Genomic DNA, 14,192 nt, shown 5'->3' on the forward strand with positions numbered 1-14,192 from the left:
GGCATGGCTTTTACGCTCAGACACATAAATGAGTCAAATTATCATTCAATCCTTCGTGAAATAAAAAAATATAAAAAAATTCATTCACGTTAATATTTTTACAAATGCTCTCATCTGATGCAAAGGCCACGTGACCATCCGGGCCGCGGTTCGCAAGGCAATAACGCGCACGTAGCAGTTGGCACGTGAAGGATAGACGATTTCCACGCCAAACTCAGGGTGTGACTTGAGAGTGGCTTCGCGTCTTCGCGAGGTCTTCGAGGTCGGCGAGTCCGCGAGGACCACTAATTTATCGCCGTGTTTTCTAAATTTCCTCGTTTCTCTTACACGTCTGATCGCCCCTATTCATCTTTCCATTTGTACTTTCTTCCCTCCCTCCACTGTCACTCTCTCTCTCTCTCTCTCTCTCTCTCTGAGGCATATACACAAACACACACTCTCTTCAGCTGCAACAGCAACAGCAACAACAACAACAACAAAGCAGAAGCACAACTTCGAAAGCATTAGATCCGCTCTCCTGTCAGGTAGGGTTTATGAATCTATCTGATCCCACTCTATCCTCATTTTTTGCTTGCTCATTTCCTTCCAAAGAGTTTTTGGTAATCAGAGCTCATGCCCCACCATGACCACTGCTTAATTCTAATGTCTTTTGAGTTATTTTTCCCCATTTCATCCTGTCTCTGGAGCTGCAGTTTCCCGCATAACTTAATCCCGCCACTGTACATTGGAGTTCAAATTTTATTATTTGTTTCCCTTTTTTTTTTTTTTTTTTTTTTTATTTGGGTGAATATTTGTTTCCTGATTACTTCTCATATATATGTTGGAATCTAACTTTTAAGTTTTGAATTATCGATTAATGAGTTCAGTCGGTGGGGGAGCTCTTGTTTCGTGAGTTCTTCACTGGTGTAGAGTGAAGAGGTAGCGAAGAGGTGGGTTGATATAGTGTAATATGAAAAACAAAAGAAGAAAGCTAGATAAAACAAATATTTTTGTTCGTGTTTGACACTTTTGACTTTGTTATTACTTATTAGATTTTTGAGTTTGAACACTGGGTGTGGAGATAGAATGTGATCAAAATATACTTCAGCGCTCAATTTTTTCTCTAAATAAAGCACATTATGAAAGATTACATTGTCTATGAATGATAATGTTTGCTTTACCTATTGACTAGTACACTGCACGCTACAACTAGCAGCCTGCGGAAAAAGGCTAGCGCGCTAGCTAGCTACAACTAGTTATAGCAATAGCACTACTCTGACTTAAGCGCTAGGCTAGGCCTGACCTGTTCCCTTTCATCTCTGCAAACCAAGCAAGGTTGCTTGGTACATTCTGAGTAGCCCAGCCCTAAGCAAAGCGATCACCAGAATTGACACTTCCTCTTGGATTTGTGCTGATGTTTAGGCAAAGAGGTCTTCTATCAACTGCCTTTCTTATCCGACAACATAATTGAAACCTTCACCATCTTGAAGTGGCCCTTGATTTGGGCAGAATTATTATCCATTCCAGTGAATTTGACAAATTGGGTTAGACCCAATACATATTCACCTTAATACCTCCAAATCAATAGGGAAGGTTCTAGAAGATATCAAGTGTGGCCCTGTAAAGTATTTAGGGACTAGGGTCTAAATTCTCACTTTTTTCTTGTCCTCGTACTTGTTCATATGTCAGCCTGCAAAACAGGAATGTTGCTAAGATTTTCTGTTTATCACAGGACAATGACCAGAGGAAGAGATGCATGCTGGGAGCACTGTGTATTGGTTGATACAACAAGACAGAAGGTGAGATGTAATTATTGTCATCGAGAGTTCAGTGGTGGGGTTTACAGGATGAAGTTTCATCTGGCTCAAATAAAGAACAAAGACATAGTTCCCTGTAGTGAGGTCCCAAATGATGTAAGGGACTTGATACAGAATATATTAAGCACTCCAAAAAAACAGAAGACACCCAAGAAGCAAAAGGTAGAGCGTAGCCCTCAGAATAGCTCTTCTGCTAGTGGTGGTTTACATCCCAATCCTGTCTCCAGTGGACAACATGGTAGCATCTGTCCATCTTTGTTACATCCACATCCTTCACCAAGTGCACAACCATTGGTAGATGATTCTGAGAAGCAAAAGCAGGATGATGCTGATAAAAAAATTGCTTTATTTTTCTTCCAGAATTCTATTCCTTTCAGTGCTACTAAGTCCATGTATTATAAGCCAATGGTGGATGCTATCACAGAATGTGGGGTGGGCTATACGGCACCCAGTTATGACAAATTGAGATCTTCTCTCTTGGATAAAGTGAAAGGTGGAATAAACGATAACTATAGAAAACTTAGAGATGAGTGGAACGAGAAGGGCTGCACTATCTTATCAAATTGCTGCTTAGATGGTAGAAGCAAATCCCTTGTGGTATTTTCAGTCACATGCCCTAAAGGGACACTATTTCTTAAATCAGTTGATGTATCCGGTCATGTGGATAATGCTCAATACTTGTTTGAATTGCTTGAGTCGGTTGTTCTGGAAGTTGGTTTAGAAAATGTTGTTCAAGTAATAACAGACAGTGTGTCAAGTTATCTTTATGCTGGGAGGCTTCTCACATCCAGATACCCCTCATTATTCTGGTCAACTTGTGCTTCATATTGTATTGACAAGATGTTGGAGGATATCAGTAAGCAGGAATGGGTCAGTGCAGTGATTGAAGAGGCATTGACCATCGCACGTTACATATACAGTCATACATGCATTCTAAATATGATGAGAAAGTTCACCGGTGGAAAGGAATTGATTCGACCAAGAATTACTAGGTCAGTGACAAATTTCCTCACTTTGAGATCCCTCGTGATACAAGAGGATAATTTAAAGCATATGTTTTCCCATTCAGAGTGGTTGTCATCTGTGTATTGCAGACGACCTGATGCTCAAGTTATTAAGTCATTGTTATATTTAGATAGATTTTGGAAATGTGCTCATGAAGTTGTGAGTGTGTCAGAGCCTCTTGTTAAGGTTTTGAGGATAGTAGATGGGGACATGCCTGCCATGGGATATATATATGACAGCATTGAAAGGGCCAAGATAGTAATTAGAGCATATTATAAAGGGATTGAAGAGAAATATCTGCCAATTTGGAATATAATTGACCAGAGATGGAATATACAGCTACACTCTCCACTGCATGCAGCGGCAGCTTTCCTTAATCCTTCTATTATCTATAGCCCAAATAGCAAGATTGACCTAAAGATGAGAAGTGGATTTCAAGATGTGATGGTTAAGATGCTTCCAGAGGAGAGAGATAAGATTGAAGTCACTAAGGAACATCCCATGTATACAAATTCACTAGGGGCTCTTGGAAGTCAGTTTGCAGTCATGGGAAGGACACTGAATTCCCCTGGTAAGTACTCATGTGCACATATTTCTTAGATCTTATTATGAGTTGTATGTTTTGTAAGTGACTTGCATCGGAGAGGGAGAACAGGAAGAAAAGCTTTCTTTTCTCTGTCTTGATACGGCACACTGAATTTTTTGGGTCCACTTTGAGTGGATTTAATCAAGAGTTTTTGTGCCAGCGGCTGACATGGATATTATGACATTTCTAATGATAACAACATAAGTTGAGTTATGGACAATAAAAAATCCTACGGATTGGATGAATATTTGATTGGTTTATTTTTAATCTGGAAGTCTCCTGATGGAGCCCCAATCGTGCTGATCTGTCCTTTCTATGGCTCTGTTTGGTTAGAACTTAGAAGTGAAATTAAGTTTTTATACGTAAGGTGAAGTAACGTGAAATACATAAGAAAAAGTATTTTTTTTCCCCAATGGGATATATATATATATATTTTGGGTGAATTAATAATAGAGTAATTTATATTCCCCTCCCCTGTATTTATTCCAACCCCCTCCCCTGTGTTTTCAAATATTCCGTAGACCTCCCCTGTCAGATAACACTGTTAGTAGACTGTTAGTTGTGGATGTTAAAATACGATTTTATCCTCCTGCCTTTAATAGCTTATTCGTTTTCCAGTTTTACCCTTATCCCTACCCTCTAACCCCCAATATGAAACCCTCACATTTCACTCACCCCATCACCACGACTACGGCGACGAAGAGATCGACCGATCTCCACCGCGACAATCAGGCACGATCGACGGCGACGAAGAGACCGATTGATCTCCACTGCGACGATCAAGCACAATTGACAGTGATGAATAGACCGACCGATCTCCACCGCCCTGTGAGCTTTCTTCGAAAGGGAGTGCTGAGACTACGCTCTAAGCTTTCTTCGAAGGGTTAACTCGAATCCCTCTATATATTTGGAGAACCCATTGATCAAGCAGTAGAGTGCTCAGAACTGGATCTTGGGTGATCTGATGGCTACCGACGAATTGAGAGGAGGGTCTTTTGCGAAGAGGGTTTTTAATGTTGAGGAAGCAGACGTTATATTTGTGCCGTTCTTTGCAACCCTTAATGCAGAAATGCAATTGGGGATGGTGAAGGAAGAGAGTCAGAGAGTGTAGGTTTCTCGGTTTTGGCTTTTACCCATTATCCACTTTTGTAAAACATCCTCTCTCAGTTGCAGATTTCAGATCTGTTGCCATTGCAGAAGGAGGCGCATAACGCACCTTATAAGATTGCTCGTGTTGCAGATGCTGGTAATTCCGTCCCACTCTTTGATTTCCTTCTGTGTTTGGGAAAAAAATTTCGGTTTTTGAAATTTTGATTTTTTGAAGGGATGGATTCGATGGAAGGAGGGTCGACTTTGATTGGGCTCGGACTGGAGCTTGGGTTTGGGCTTAACCATGGGAAATCTGCTTTCACCTTTCTATAGTTGCAGGAGCTGTACATTCCACAGGGGTAATTTGGGTATTAAAAAAATATTTCGAAATCTTAACGGACATAATATGACGGAGTCACCTTTTTTGTCAAATTTATCAAAATACAGGGGAAGTTAGCGGAATATTTGAAAGCACAGGGGAGGGAGTTGGAATAAAAGCAAAATACAGGGGAGGGGGATGTAAATTACTCTTAATAATAAATGCATTAAAAGAGAGGGAGGGAAAATACAAGCCCAATAAGGGAACCAAAGTCCAAGGAAGCCAGCAACCAGGCCAAGTGGGCTTGAGGAGTGAAAGAATGTCTAATACAATTGAAGCCCAAATGGACAAAACAAGAGCCAGAAGCCCGACAACTTAAAAAAAAACAAAAACAAAAACCCAGAAGCCCAGATAGGAAGAGGGGCAAAAGGGGAAATGGAGGTAGGGTTCCACCAAACCCTAGCACCAAGTCTCAACATTGCAACTTCCAGCCATCAAGATGTGAATTGGAGTTCCAGCAGAAAAGGCAGGCATGGCGGCGTATACTTAAATGGATGTAATGTTGATATTAAAGGATAGAAATAGCATGTGGGCCCCACAATAAAGAAGAAATAGGAGTTAAAATATTTTCATTGGTATTTCTTTAGGAAGAATATTAGCAGGCTAGGGAAAAACTTGAGGGGCCCATTATAACTTGCATCAAGTCCGAACAGGTGGGAATTGATTTTCGACATATAATGTGTTTTTTTTTTTACTTTACTTTACTTTTGGCTATTTCTTACTCACTTTTATTCCATTTTACCTTACTGATGATTTTTTTTCCCCACTTCACATCTGACCAAAGCAAGCCATGGATAAGAAATGGCTGGCTTCTTCCAATTATCCAACGATTTGACTGTTTTCCTTATTTATATAAATATTGTAGATTCCTGAAATGCTTTATATGATATCTAACGAGTAGTTGTTTATCCTTATTCCGTAGGTGACTGGTGGGCAGGGTATGGTTATGAAGTCCCTACACTGCAGAGAGTTGCAATACGGATACTGAGCCAACCTTGTAGTTATCACTGGTGCAGTTGGAATTGGAGCACCTTTGAAAACTTATATAATAAGAAACACAACAGAATGGAACAGGAAAATCTCAATGAATTGGTTTTTGTGCACTGCAATCTACGGTTACAGGCTATAAATCCAAATAGGGATTGGAAATGCAGACCAATTATTTATGATGAAATTGATGTTAGTGCTGAATGGCCGACCGAGTCAGAATCATCATCCCCTCTGTTAGATGATTCATGGTTGGAAAATCTACCATTTGATACCAGGGGCAGCCCTTCTACTTACGACTAAATTGATTAAAAGGAACATGGTTGTATGCTTTTGTACATTGCTGTACCTTTAATTCCTTTACAGTGAAAGATATAATCCCTCCTTTGGTTCATTCAGCATTATATTACCCTTCTATTGATTATGTTTTTTGTATATTTGATGACACTTATATTTCTAATGCACTCCAGGAAACCCTAACAGATCCTGATTAGGCATTCTCAACTGTATTGGGACATAGTTTTGTTGGTGTTATTAGCAAGGGAAGTACTGCTCAGTGCTCACTTTTCCCATAACTATTTGTAATGTATATTAGAGGCATTTTTTGTTGGGACATAAGATTTTTCATCCCAGTGGGGTTCACATTTTCATGTTCAAAACACAGAAATAAAATAGAGGAAGCAAAAATCTTTCCTCCACTTTGTTTTGCTTATGGGCATTTTTCAATGAAGCAACAAATTTGTCTCCATTTCTTGGGCTGGAAGAAATGAAAATTATTCATATAACCTTACATATATACAAGTAGTAGTATGAAAACGTACATGAAAGAAAAAAGAAATGTACCTCACTTATCTCTCTTTACTTTTAAGGTCTCCTATCTTCTTTTCAGTGATACTGAGGAAACTATTCAATATATACTGTACAGCATCAGATGTTGTAACTTGGTTTGGTAGTTACATATTGCCAAGATCATATCATGAAGATGCAAAGGTGAACTGGCTTGATGTATGAGACTCAAGGAGTGAGAATTTACTTGGGTTTATTTATCATGCCATATTCACCCATGGTAGTTTCATTGTCGAAAAATATAGGAGAAGCAACTAAAATAGATGAGTGAAATGACTTGCAGTTGGTTCCTGCATTTCTTGATCATTCAATACATTGTTACTCACTTCCTTGAAATAATAGAACTTTTATTTAAAGAAAATCTTATTATAACCAGACTTTTTTTTTTTTTTTTAATATATATATATAACACCAAAGTTTGTGAGAAAGAAATTGTTAACCTTACCTTTTTTTGACTACTCTTGAGAATGACATAATGATAAGTCACTTTCAAATTATTTTGAAGACATTTTTTTTACCCTTGACTTAAAGAACTTCTAGGAATAAAACAAGGGGCAATCAAAAGGAGGTTACAACTTGTGTTCACTTTAGTTACAACAAGATTGCACCCTTTGTTTAATCTAGCTCATGTTCAGCACTGCACCTTTCTACTGGAGGGGGGTTGGCTGGTTATTTGGTTGGATCCATTTGTTTGTTAGAAATTGTGGGGTGTCATCAAACCACCAATCTGGACTCTGCTGATTGCTGAATTTGTCATAACTTGTTAACAAATTTGTAAACTTATTCTTCTCTGGTTTATTTTCTGTGTCAAGTGGCATCAAACTATTTCAACAGGAAAAAGTTTCCTGAGAAAGCATTTTCTAGCTATAAAACTTCTATTTTTTTTATCCCATTTTTTCTTTTTTCTTTTTCATGAATGCATGTGACAAGGGAGTGTACTTCAGAATGGTTAATGGAGGAAAGAATCAAATCATATGGGGCAATGTCCTCCACGTGTGGCAAGATAATTAGGTCTTCTATATATGAATGTCTAATTTGACCTAATCACGAATCTCCCTTTCTCTCCTCCTCTCTCTCGCATTCCCCTTTCTCTGGCAGGTTTCAGAGTCTCTCTTGCTCTCTCATCAAGTTTTAACAAAAGTTATTTAGACAGTCCTTGCCATTAACCAATGGATGCTGTTAGATGGTATAATTACTCATTGTCATATTATCCCGCCGAGGGTATTTAGGTTTTCACAAATGAAAAAGATGAAATTTCAGATCTGACATTTAATCTTTTTGCAGGAACTTAATGCCATGCCAACAATTTTATGAACTTGTAGTGTTCGTTGTGCACCTTTTAGTGCTTCTTTATTTGTTCGTATCTTGTTTCATTGAGGAGGTTTTCTGTCTGTGATTTCCCAGAGCTGAAGGTAATTGTTCTCTTTTCTGAGTCCATATTTTGGGTGCCCAAGTGAGAAATCATATCTTGGATTTCAGTCTCTTTGAAAAAATGTAGAACTGGATTATCATGTAATCATGTTGGGGCCTTCATTATGGGGAATCTTGTATGCATAGGTGCTGTGAAAAAGATATTACTCTTTTTTTTTTTTAGGGGAGGGGGGGGGGTTGGAGTAGACTCAAATGGTTTCTGTGAATTTTCCTGTACAGCATTCTTCAATTTGCTTTATCTTTGTAGGAATTTGCGTTGGTTAGTTTAAAACTTAAAAATGAATGATATTTGGTTTCTTAATTGTTTTAATTGCTTTGTTTCACTCATTGGTAGGGAGAAGGTGGGAGAGATTAGGAATTGCACCTGTCATTTTTCCTAGTGACATTCTTTGATTTGCTTTATCTTTGTAGGGATTTTCTGTGGTTTGGTTAAAACTTAAAATTGAATAATATTAGGTCACTTTGTTGTTTCAATTGCTAGTATAACTCATTTTTAGAGGGGTAATACAACATACTTGTTTTGAAATATGTTTTCACCACTATAAATTCAACATAACTATCTTTTCTATTGGGAGAAAGAAAAGAACATTTTTTTATTTCCACCTGTTGCCCGAGCAGGTAAATCATGAGTGCCTTATATGAAATGGCTGTATATTGGGATTAGCTTTTTGTTGTTTTTGTTCTAGGCAGGGAAAGCTTCTTTATCTTTTTTTTTTTTTTTTTTTTTTTGGGGGGGGGGGGTGGGGTTGTTCAGTTAAAGTTTCTCCTTGATCTTCCTGACACTCGACAAATCTTTGTGAAGTTGTTGAGAACTCTCTTGGTTTCTGATCATACCTTCCCCGTTTAAGTCTGGTTTGTTGCTGATATTATTTTTTATGAACATTTTATCCTCAACCTTCGCCTCTCAAACTTCAAAATGTAAAAAATTTCCCTTATAAGAATTGATACATGAAAACCTAAATTTGGGTTTGTGAATTTTCTTTGGTTTTATTGAAGCTCCTATCAAAGTAGTTTCAGGAGCTCATTGGTGCGTTCATTACAAAATTTCTTTAATAAATGATTTTCAAAATAGCTTCACTGAGCTTTTAGTTTCTGCTGCTCCTTAGATTTCCAGTTTCTTAATTTGGAAGGACTTGGAAGACGTAAGATCTTGACTTCTTGTTTTATATTTTAAAACATTAATTGGACTGTGGAATGCAGTTTGCAAACAACAGCTACATGTCAAGTCCAGCTATATGGGAAGCTTAGAGATCCCTCATCTACTCCAAAAGTAGATGTGGTTGTTTGTTAATACTTGATATACATTGTTGTGGTCCTTTGATGCAGTGGCTCTAGAATGGTTGAAACAATACGGCCAGGTTTGGAAACCCAAGCCCAAACTGAACCAGCCCAACCTGAGTTTTTGGGTAGTAGGTTATTTATTTATTTGGGATAATCTTTTGTCATTATTATTGTTAGCGTGTCATAGGTAGAATAGGAGTCATTGTTTTTCCTTTTCTTTTTATTTGTATGTAACCAAGGATAAGGAGATGGAATGAAATTTTGATTTGGAATTGGAGTTTTACATTGCAAGGGCTTTTGACTAGCTGTTTTCTCCTCTGTTCTTCCTGATGTAGATTGTGCTTACAACAAGGGGTTTATGTGGTTCAATATGGACCCCAATATATGGGCCATATTTCCACCCATTCCAGCCTGTCGAGCAAGGATATTTTTGTCACTAATCATGCCTGTCGATTGGGAGTAAAGGCAGCTTCTAGAAGATCTGAAATCACCCTGCCGATTCTAGTTTTGTCCTTGTTGAATGGGGTAACATTATTACAACAGTCCTATTATGTACGTTGGGTCAGCAAGGGTACGGCTGGGAGGGAGAAATTGGTTAAAACTTAAAATTCTAGATTTGAGAGATCAACCAAATTACCAAGGCAAACTAGTACAGTGGAAAATGAAGAACTGAAGGCTCCAATGTTGCATGCATGAAGTCCAAGCTGTTGAAGAAGCTGACAATAGTTGCATGCGAATTAAAATGTTGATTCATTATCATGCTGTGCTGTAAACATGATGATGCAGAATACAGATTCTAGCTCAAATCTCAAAGGAGAAAGAAGAACAGGCCAGAATAGCCTATGGTTCAGCCTAGTCCAGTTTTGGCCCAATTTTCCAGCTATTCTAGCCATGTGGTTGTCAGTTTCTAGTTCTCTCTGAAACCGGAATCGTTCCTTTTTTTTTATTGTTATTAAGTTGTTTAGTTAGGCTGGATTAGGCATCTATAAATCCAGTCCTTATTTGAGCTGATTTTCTCTAAAGTCTTGCAATAGGTAACCTCCAAGACAGCCTGCAATTGGAGGAGTATTCAGTGTTGTTTTGGTTTTGATTTTCCTTTTTGGTCAGGATTGGGTTATCCTTTCCTGTGGTGAGTCTGAAATGGTTTCTACCTATAGTTGTCAAGGTGTGGGGATCCAAGTTGCTTTACCTGGACTGTCGCCTTGGTCACCTAGGCACCTTGCTGGTGTCAGCTTAAGTTTTGCCCCCATGGACCAAATTGGGTTTGCCTTGGCACCTGACAACTATGTTTCTACCCAAATATATAAAGAAAGTGTTGTTGCCCTACCCATGATTTTTTATGAATAAGAAAAGCTCTCTGCTACTGATTTTGTTGATTTCTGACCCTGTACTGCTGTGAGATTTGGTAGCGAAGGGCTGGTGGTTTCCAAGTTAGGCTCGGGCGGGATTCAAAGCCTTAAATTAGATGGATTCCTGATTAATTATCTCTTCCATCTCTTCTCTATCTTTCCTCCATCAAAATCAGGTCAGAATTCTGAAATTTTCTCTCCTATGATTTATAATTATGTTAAGAACTCTCAGCTTTGATTTCCAGGTTGGTTCTAGACTTCTAGTTCTAGTTATTGAGTTAATCATTGTTAATTCCAGTGGTTTATGCTATCGATTTGCTCAATTAACTACTAGTTTCAGTTCTGTTTATTTCTCAGTTTTCCTACTGATTTTAGGAAACCTAATTCAAGTATACTTCTTTAAATTCTGACTATTCTGATATTGTTTTCTGTTGCTAATTACTCCCTTGTTTACTGCCCTAATTCAACTCTGATTAAGGTCTCCAAATCCTGCTATCTTTTAGTAGGATTCCTTCATAATTTAGAATCTGTCCATCAGATTCAAACCTTGCAGGATTATTAATCCTTATAAAACAGACCATTGACCTAACTTTCTGGCTGATCGGAATTGTTTCGTTGAGTTATTTAATTTCTCTTAGTCTGGTTCATTGTTCCTTGCCTGTGATTAGGGATATCCCCTTACATGAGTTATAGTTGTATTTTTCTGAATTTTCAGATTCTGTTTCACCATTATTTATGCTAATTAATTAATTGGTTTTGTTTCTTGTGGAGAACTACTGTGTGTTGAATAACAAAGAGTGAGTTTGGGCAGTCCACTACATGGTGAGCCAACTCTATTTCAAGGTCGGCAACTGATTGATAATGGGAAGGTAATGTTCCTGGGCACCTTCAACATTATAACAAACATGTTGTGAGGTGATAAACTTGGGCAGGTGGAGAGTCGGCATGAAGATCGAAAGTCTCACAAGTCATGGCTAGAGTGGTGATGAATCTTGAAGAGTCTCTCCGATCCACAAAAACCAGTCCCTTCTCTATAAATGAAGCATATAAGCCAGACAATCTCTGATGGTCTGGATAGGCCATGAAGAGGGGTTCTAAAGAATTCTGATCCTGGCTGATTCTCAAAGTTGCAGTTTGACTACATTGCAGGTAGAAAAGAGGTCCATGGCAGTGTTGGTCAATCCTTCATCAAATTGTAAAGAAGCTCAAGTGCCTCATCCATTACTATATCAAGTTTGTTTTTGGGAAGGTAAATCAACTGGCTGATCTTGTCTCAATATGCTGTTGGTTGGGTAGAATTCGATTTTGGCTACTTACCCCCAGAGATCGGTGGATGAATAAATAGAGATATCCACAAATGTAGATATCTGAGATGAAAATAGGTGGTTTTTTCCTCCCCCCACCCTCACCCTTGTTTCCTTCTTGTTAGGGAACTCATTTGGACAGCTTTGCAACCAATCTTCATTGTGTCACATTGTGATAATTTTTTGGCTATTGAATAGATGTATACATTATCAGAATTGGTCACATGTCAAATTTGATTAAATCAAATACTCATATTATCAGAATTAGCCATGTATCAAATTTGATTAAATCAAATACTCATATCTAGTGGCATATATCCCTATGTATGTCAATGCACAACTATAATTCCATCTATTAACGTGCCTTATACCATAATTCAATCAAAATGATCTTATATACCCAAAGCCAAATGAAGTGAACTCGAAGACCACGCACAAGGGGAGGATCCTGATGACAAACCTGTCAAACCCTTTTTGCATGCCTTTTTTTTTTTTTCTTCTTTTTCTTTTTTTGGTACAAGCCCTTTTTGCATGTTGATAACCTAGGAAGGTTCATGATTTCCTGAGAGTTTTAGGATAGGTACATGTTATCATTTTAAGTCCGAATTTATCCTTATGTGCAAAGACCATGCCATTTGACAGTAATTTTATGGTAATAACTTCCCTACTTACCATTTTGCGGTTTCCCAGCTTTGAGTGGAGTTTTTATTGTGTTCCTTTCAAAACTTGGGTCCAATCTTTGTGCCATTAAACAGTAAATCAGAAAAACGATTCCAATGATATATGCCTTATAAAACTTAACAATTGGATGAAAAGTTATCGTCCAAAGTTCTCCTAGGGCTGCCACTTGGTAGCCAATTGGTGGCACCACCCAGGCGGTACCGACCCCATTAGCTTTTGGACAGAAATGCCCCTAATACTTGGTTTACTATAAATAGGACCTTACCCCAATACAAAAAATACAATTCCGAATTCCGTAATCGAGAAAAAAGTTCTGAAAATTTGAGAAGAGGAAAAACCCTAGAAAAAGTGCCCTTTGTGTCAACATGACATAAAAGTGGAGGGTTTGCAGCTTGTAGAGCTATGGTTTAATACAATTTCTGATCGCAATTACCACATTCAGAAAGCAAGACTCGGAGGTTTACTCTTGAAAGATATCAGTTCAAATTGAGTAAATGAAATTTCTTCTTTAGGTTATGTTTGATTGAAAGGGGAATTAAAGGGAAGGGAAGTAAAATTTTCATACTTAAAAATGAAATATATGTAATCATTACCCATATGACTTTAACATTAATTTCAAATCATTCCATATTTGGTTATAAAATATAACTTTTCTTTGCATCCAAAATTCTTTGCTATAATATGTAAAATAAAAATTACCTGAAAATTATATCATTACTAAATATGGTTAAAAAATTTAAGCAGTTCATATAATCATGTCAGGTAATGATTATAAACATTTCTTTTTTAAGTATGAAAATTTTACTTCCCTTCCCTTTAAATTCCCATTGCAACCAAACGGAGCCTTAAGGCTTCATAGTATAGGATTCATTTGAAGGCCATAAACACAGATAATTCTGGCAAACCCATCAACAGAATGAAGGCCTCAAGCCTCAAGCCTAAGCCCATGGGCGAAGTGTATTCACCACCTGTAAAACTAGTAAAGATCCATGAGTCATATAGTAAACCCCATAGTACTAAAAGACAAGAGGAAAGAGCAATAATGTTGGTTGGCCCATACAAAAGCAGGGCCCATGCAAATGCAAAAATTCTAGAGTCAATGAACCATGAACCATGAATCATGAACATGCTATGGTTCCCAAGAACTGAAGAGCTTTTGCTTGAGATAACTAATAAGAACAGGTTAAGCTAGGCCCAATTATCCCATTATAACCCAGTTAGGATAACCGGCCCGTTTAAAGCCCGATTACCGTGAGCTAAATATGAATGGTAATCGTTTGATCTAATAGAATCGTGTTCATGCTTCACTTATGATGCCCGATTACCTAAACAATTGATACCATTGAGGGCAGAGAAAAGTTAAGAGAAAAAGAAAAGGTAAGAAATATTTGTCTGCATCATTGGTGTCCTCTGTGGCCCGTTGAGATCTGAAATATATGGTCATGGTTTGCCTCGTTC

General features: G+C 37.9%; 1 protein-coding gene across 1 annotated transcript; it reads left to right on the plus strand.

Annotated features, from left to right (window-relative positions):
• The first annotated feature begins 213 nt into the window (after positions 1-213).
• Positions 214-6,236, plus strand: LOC122087153. The gene is made up of 3 exons (XM_042656170.1): positions 214-524; positions 1,712-3,372; positions 5,778-6,236. Exons 2-3 carry the CDS (start codon positions 1,716-1,718, stop codon positions 6,143-6,145), a joined length of 2,025 nt encoding a protein of 674 aa, XP_042512104.1. The 5' UTR covers positions 214-524; positions 1,712-1,715; the 3' UTR covers positions 6,146-6,236.
• Positions 6,237-14,192: the final 7,956 nt, after the last annotated feature.

Source organism: Macadamia integrifolia, chromosome 8 (assembly GCF_013358625.1).
Source record: "Macadamia integrifolia cultivar HAES 741 chromosome 8, SCU_Mint_v3, whole genome shotgun sequence".
Classification (NCBI taxonomy): domain Eukaryota; kingdom Viridiplantae; phylum Streptophyta; class Magnoliopsida; order Proteales; family Proteaceae; genus Macadamia; species Macadamia integrifolia.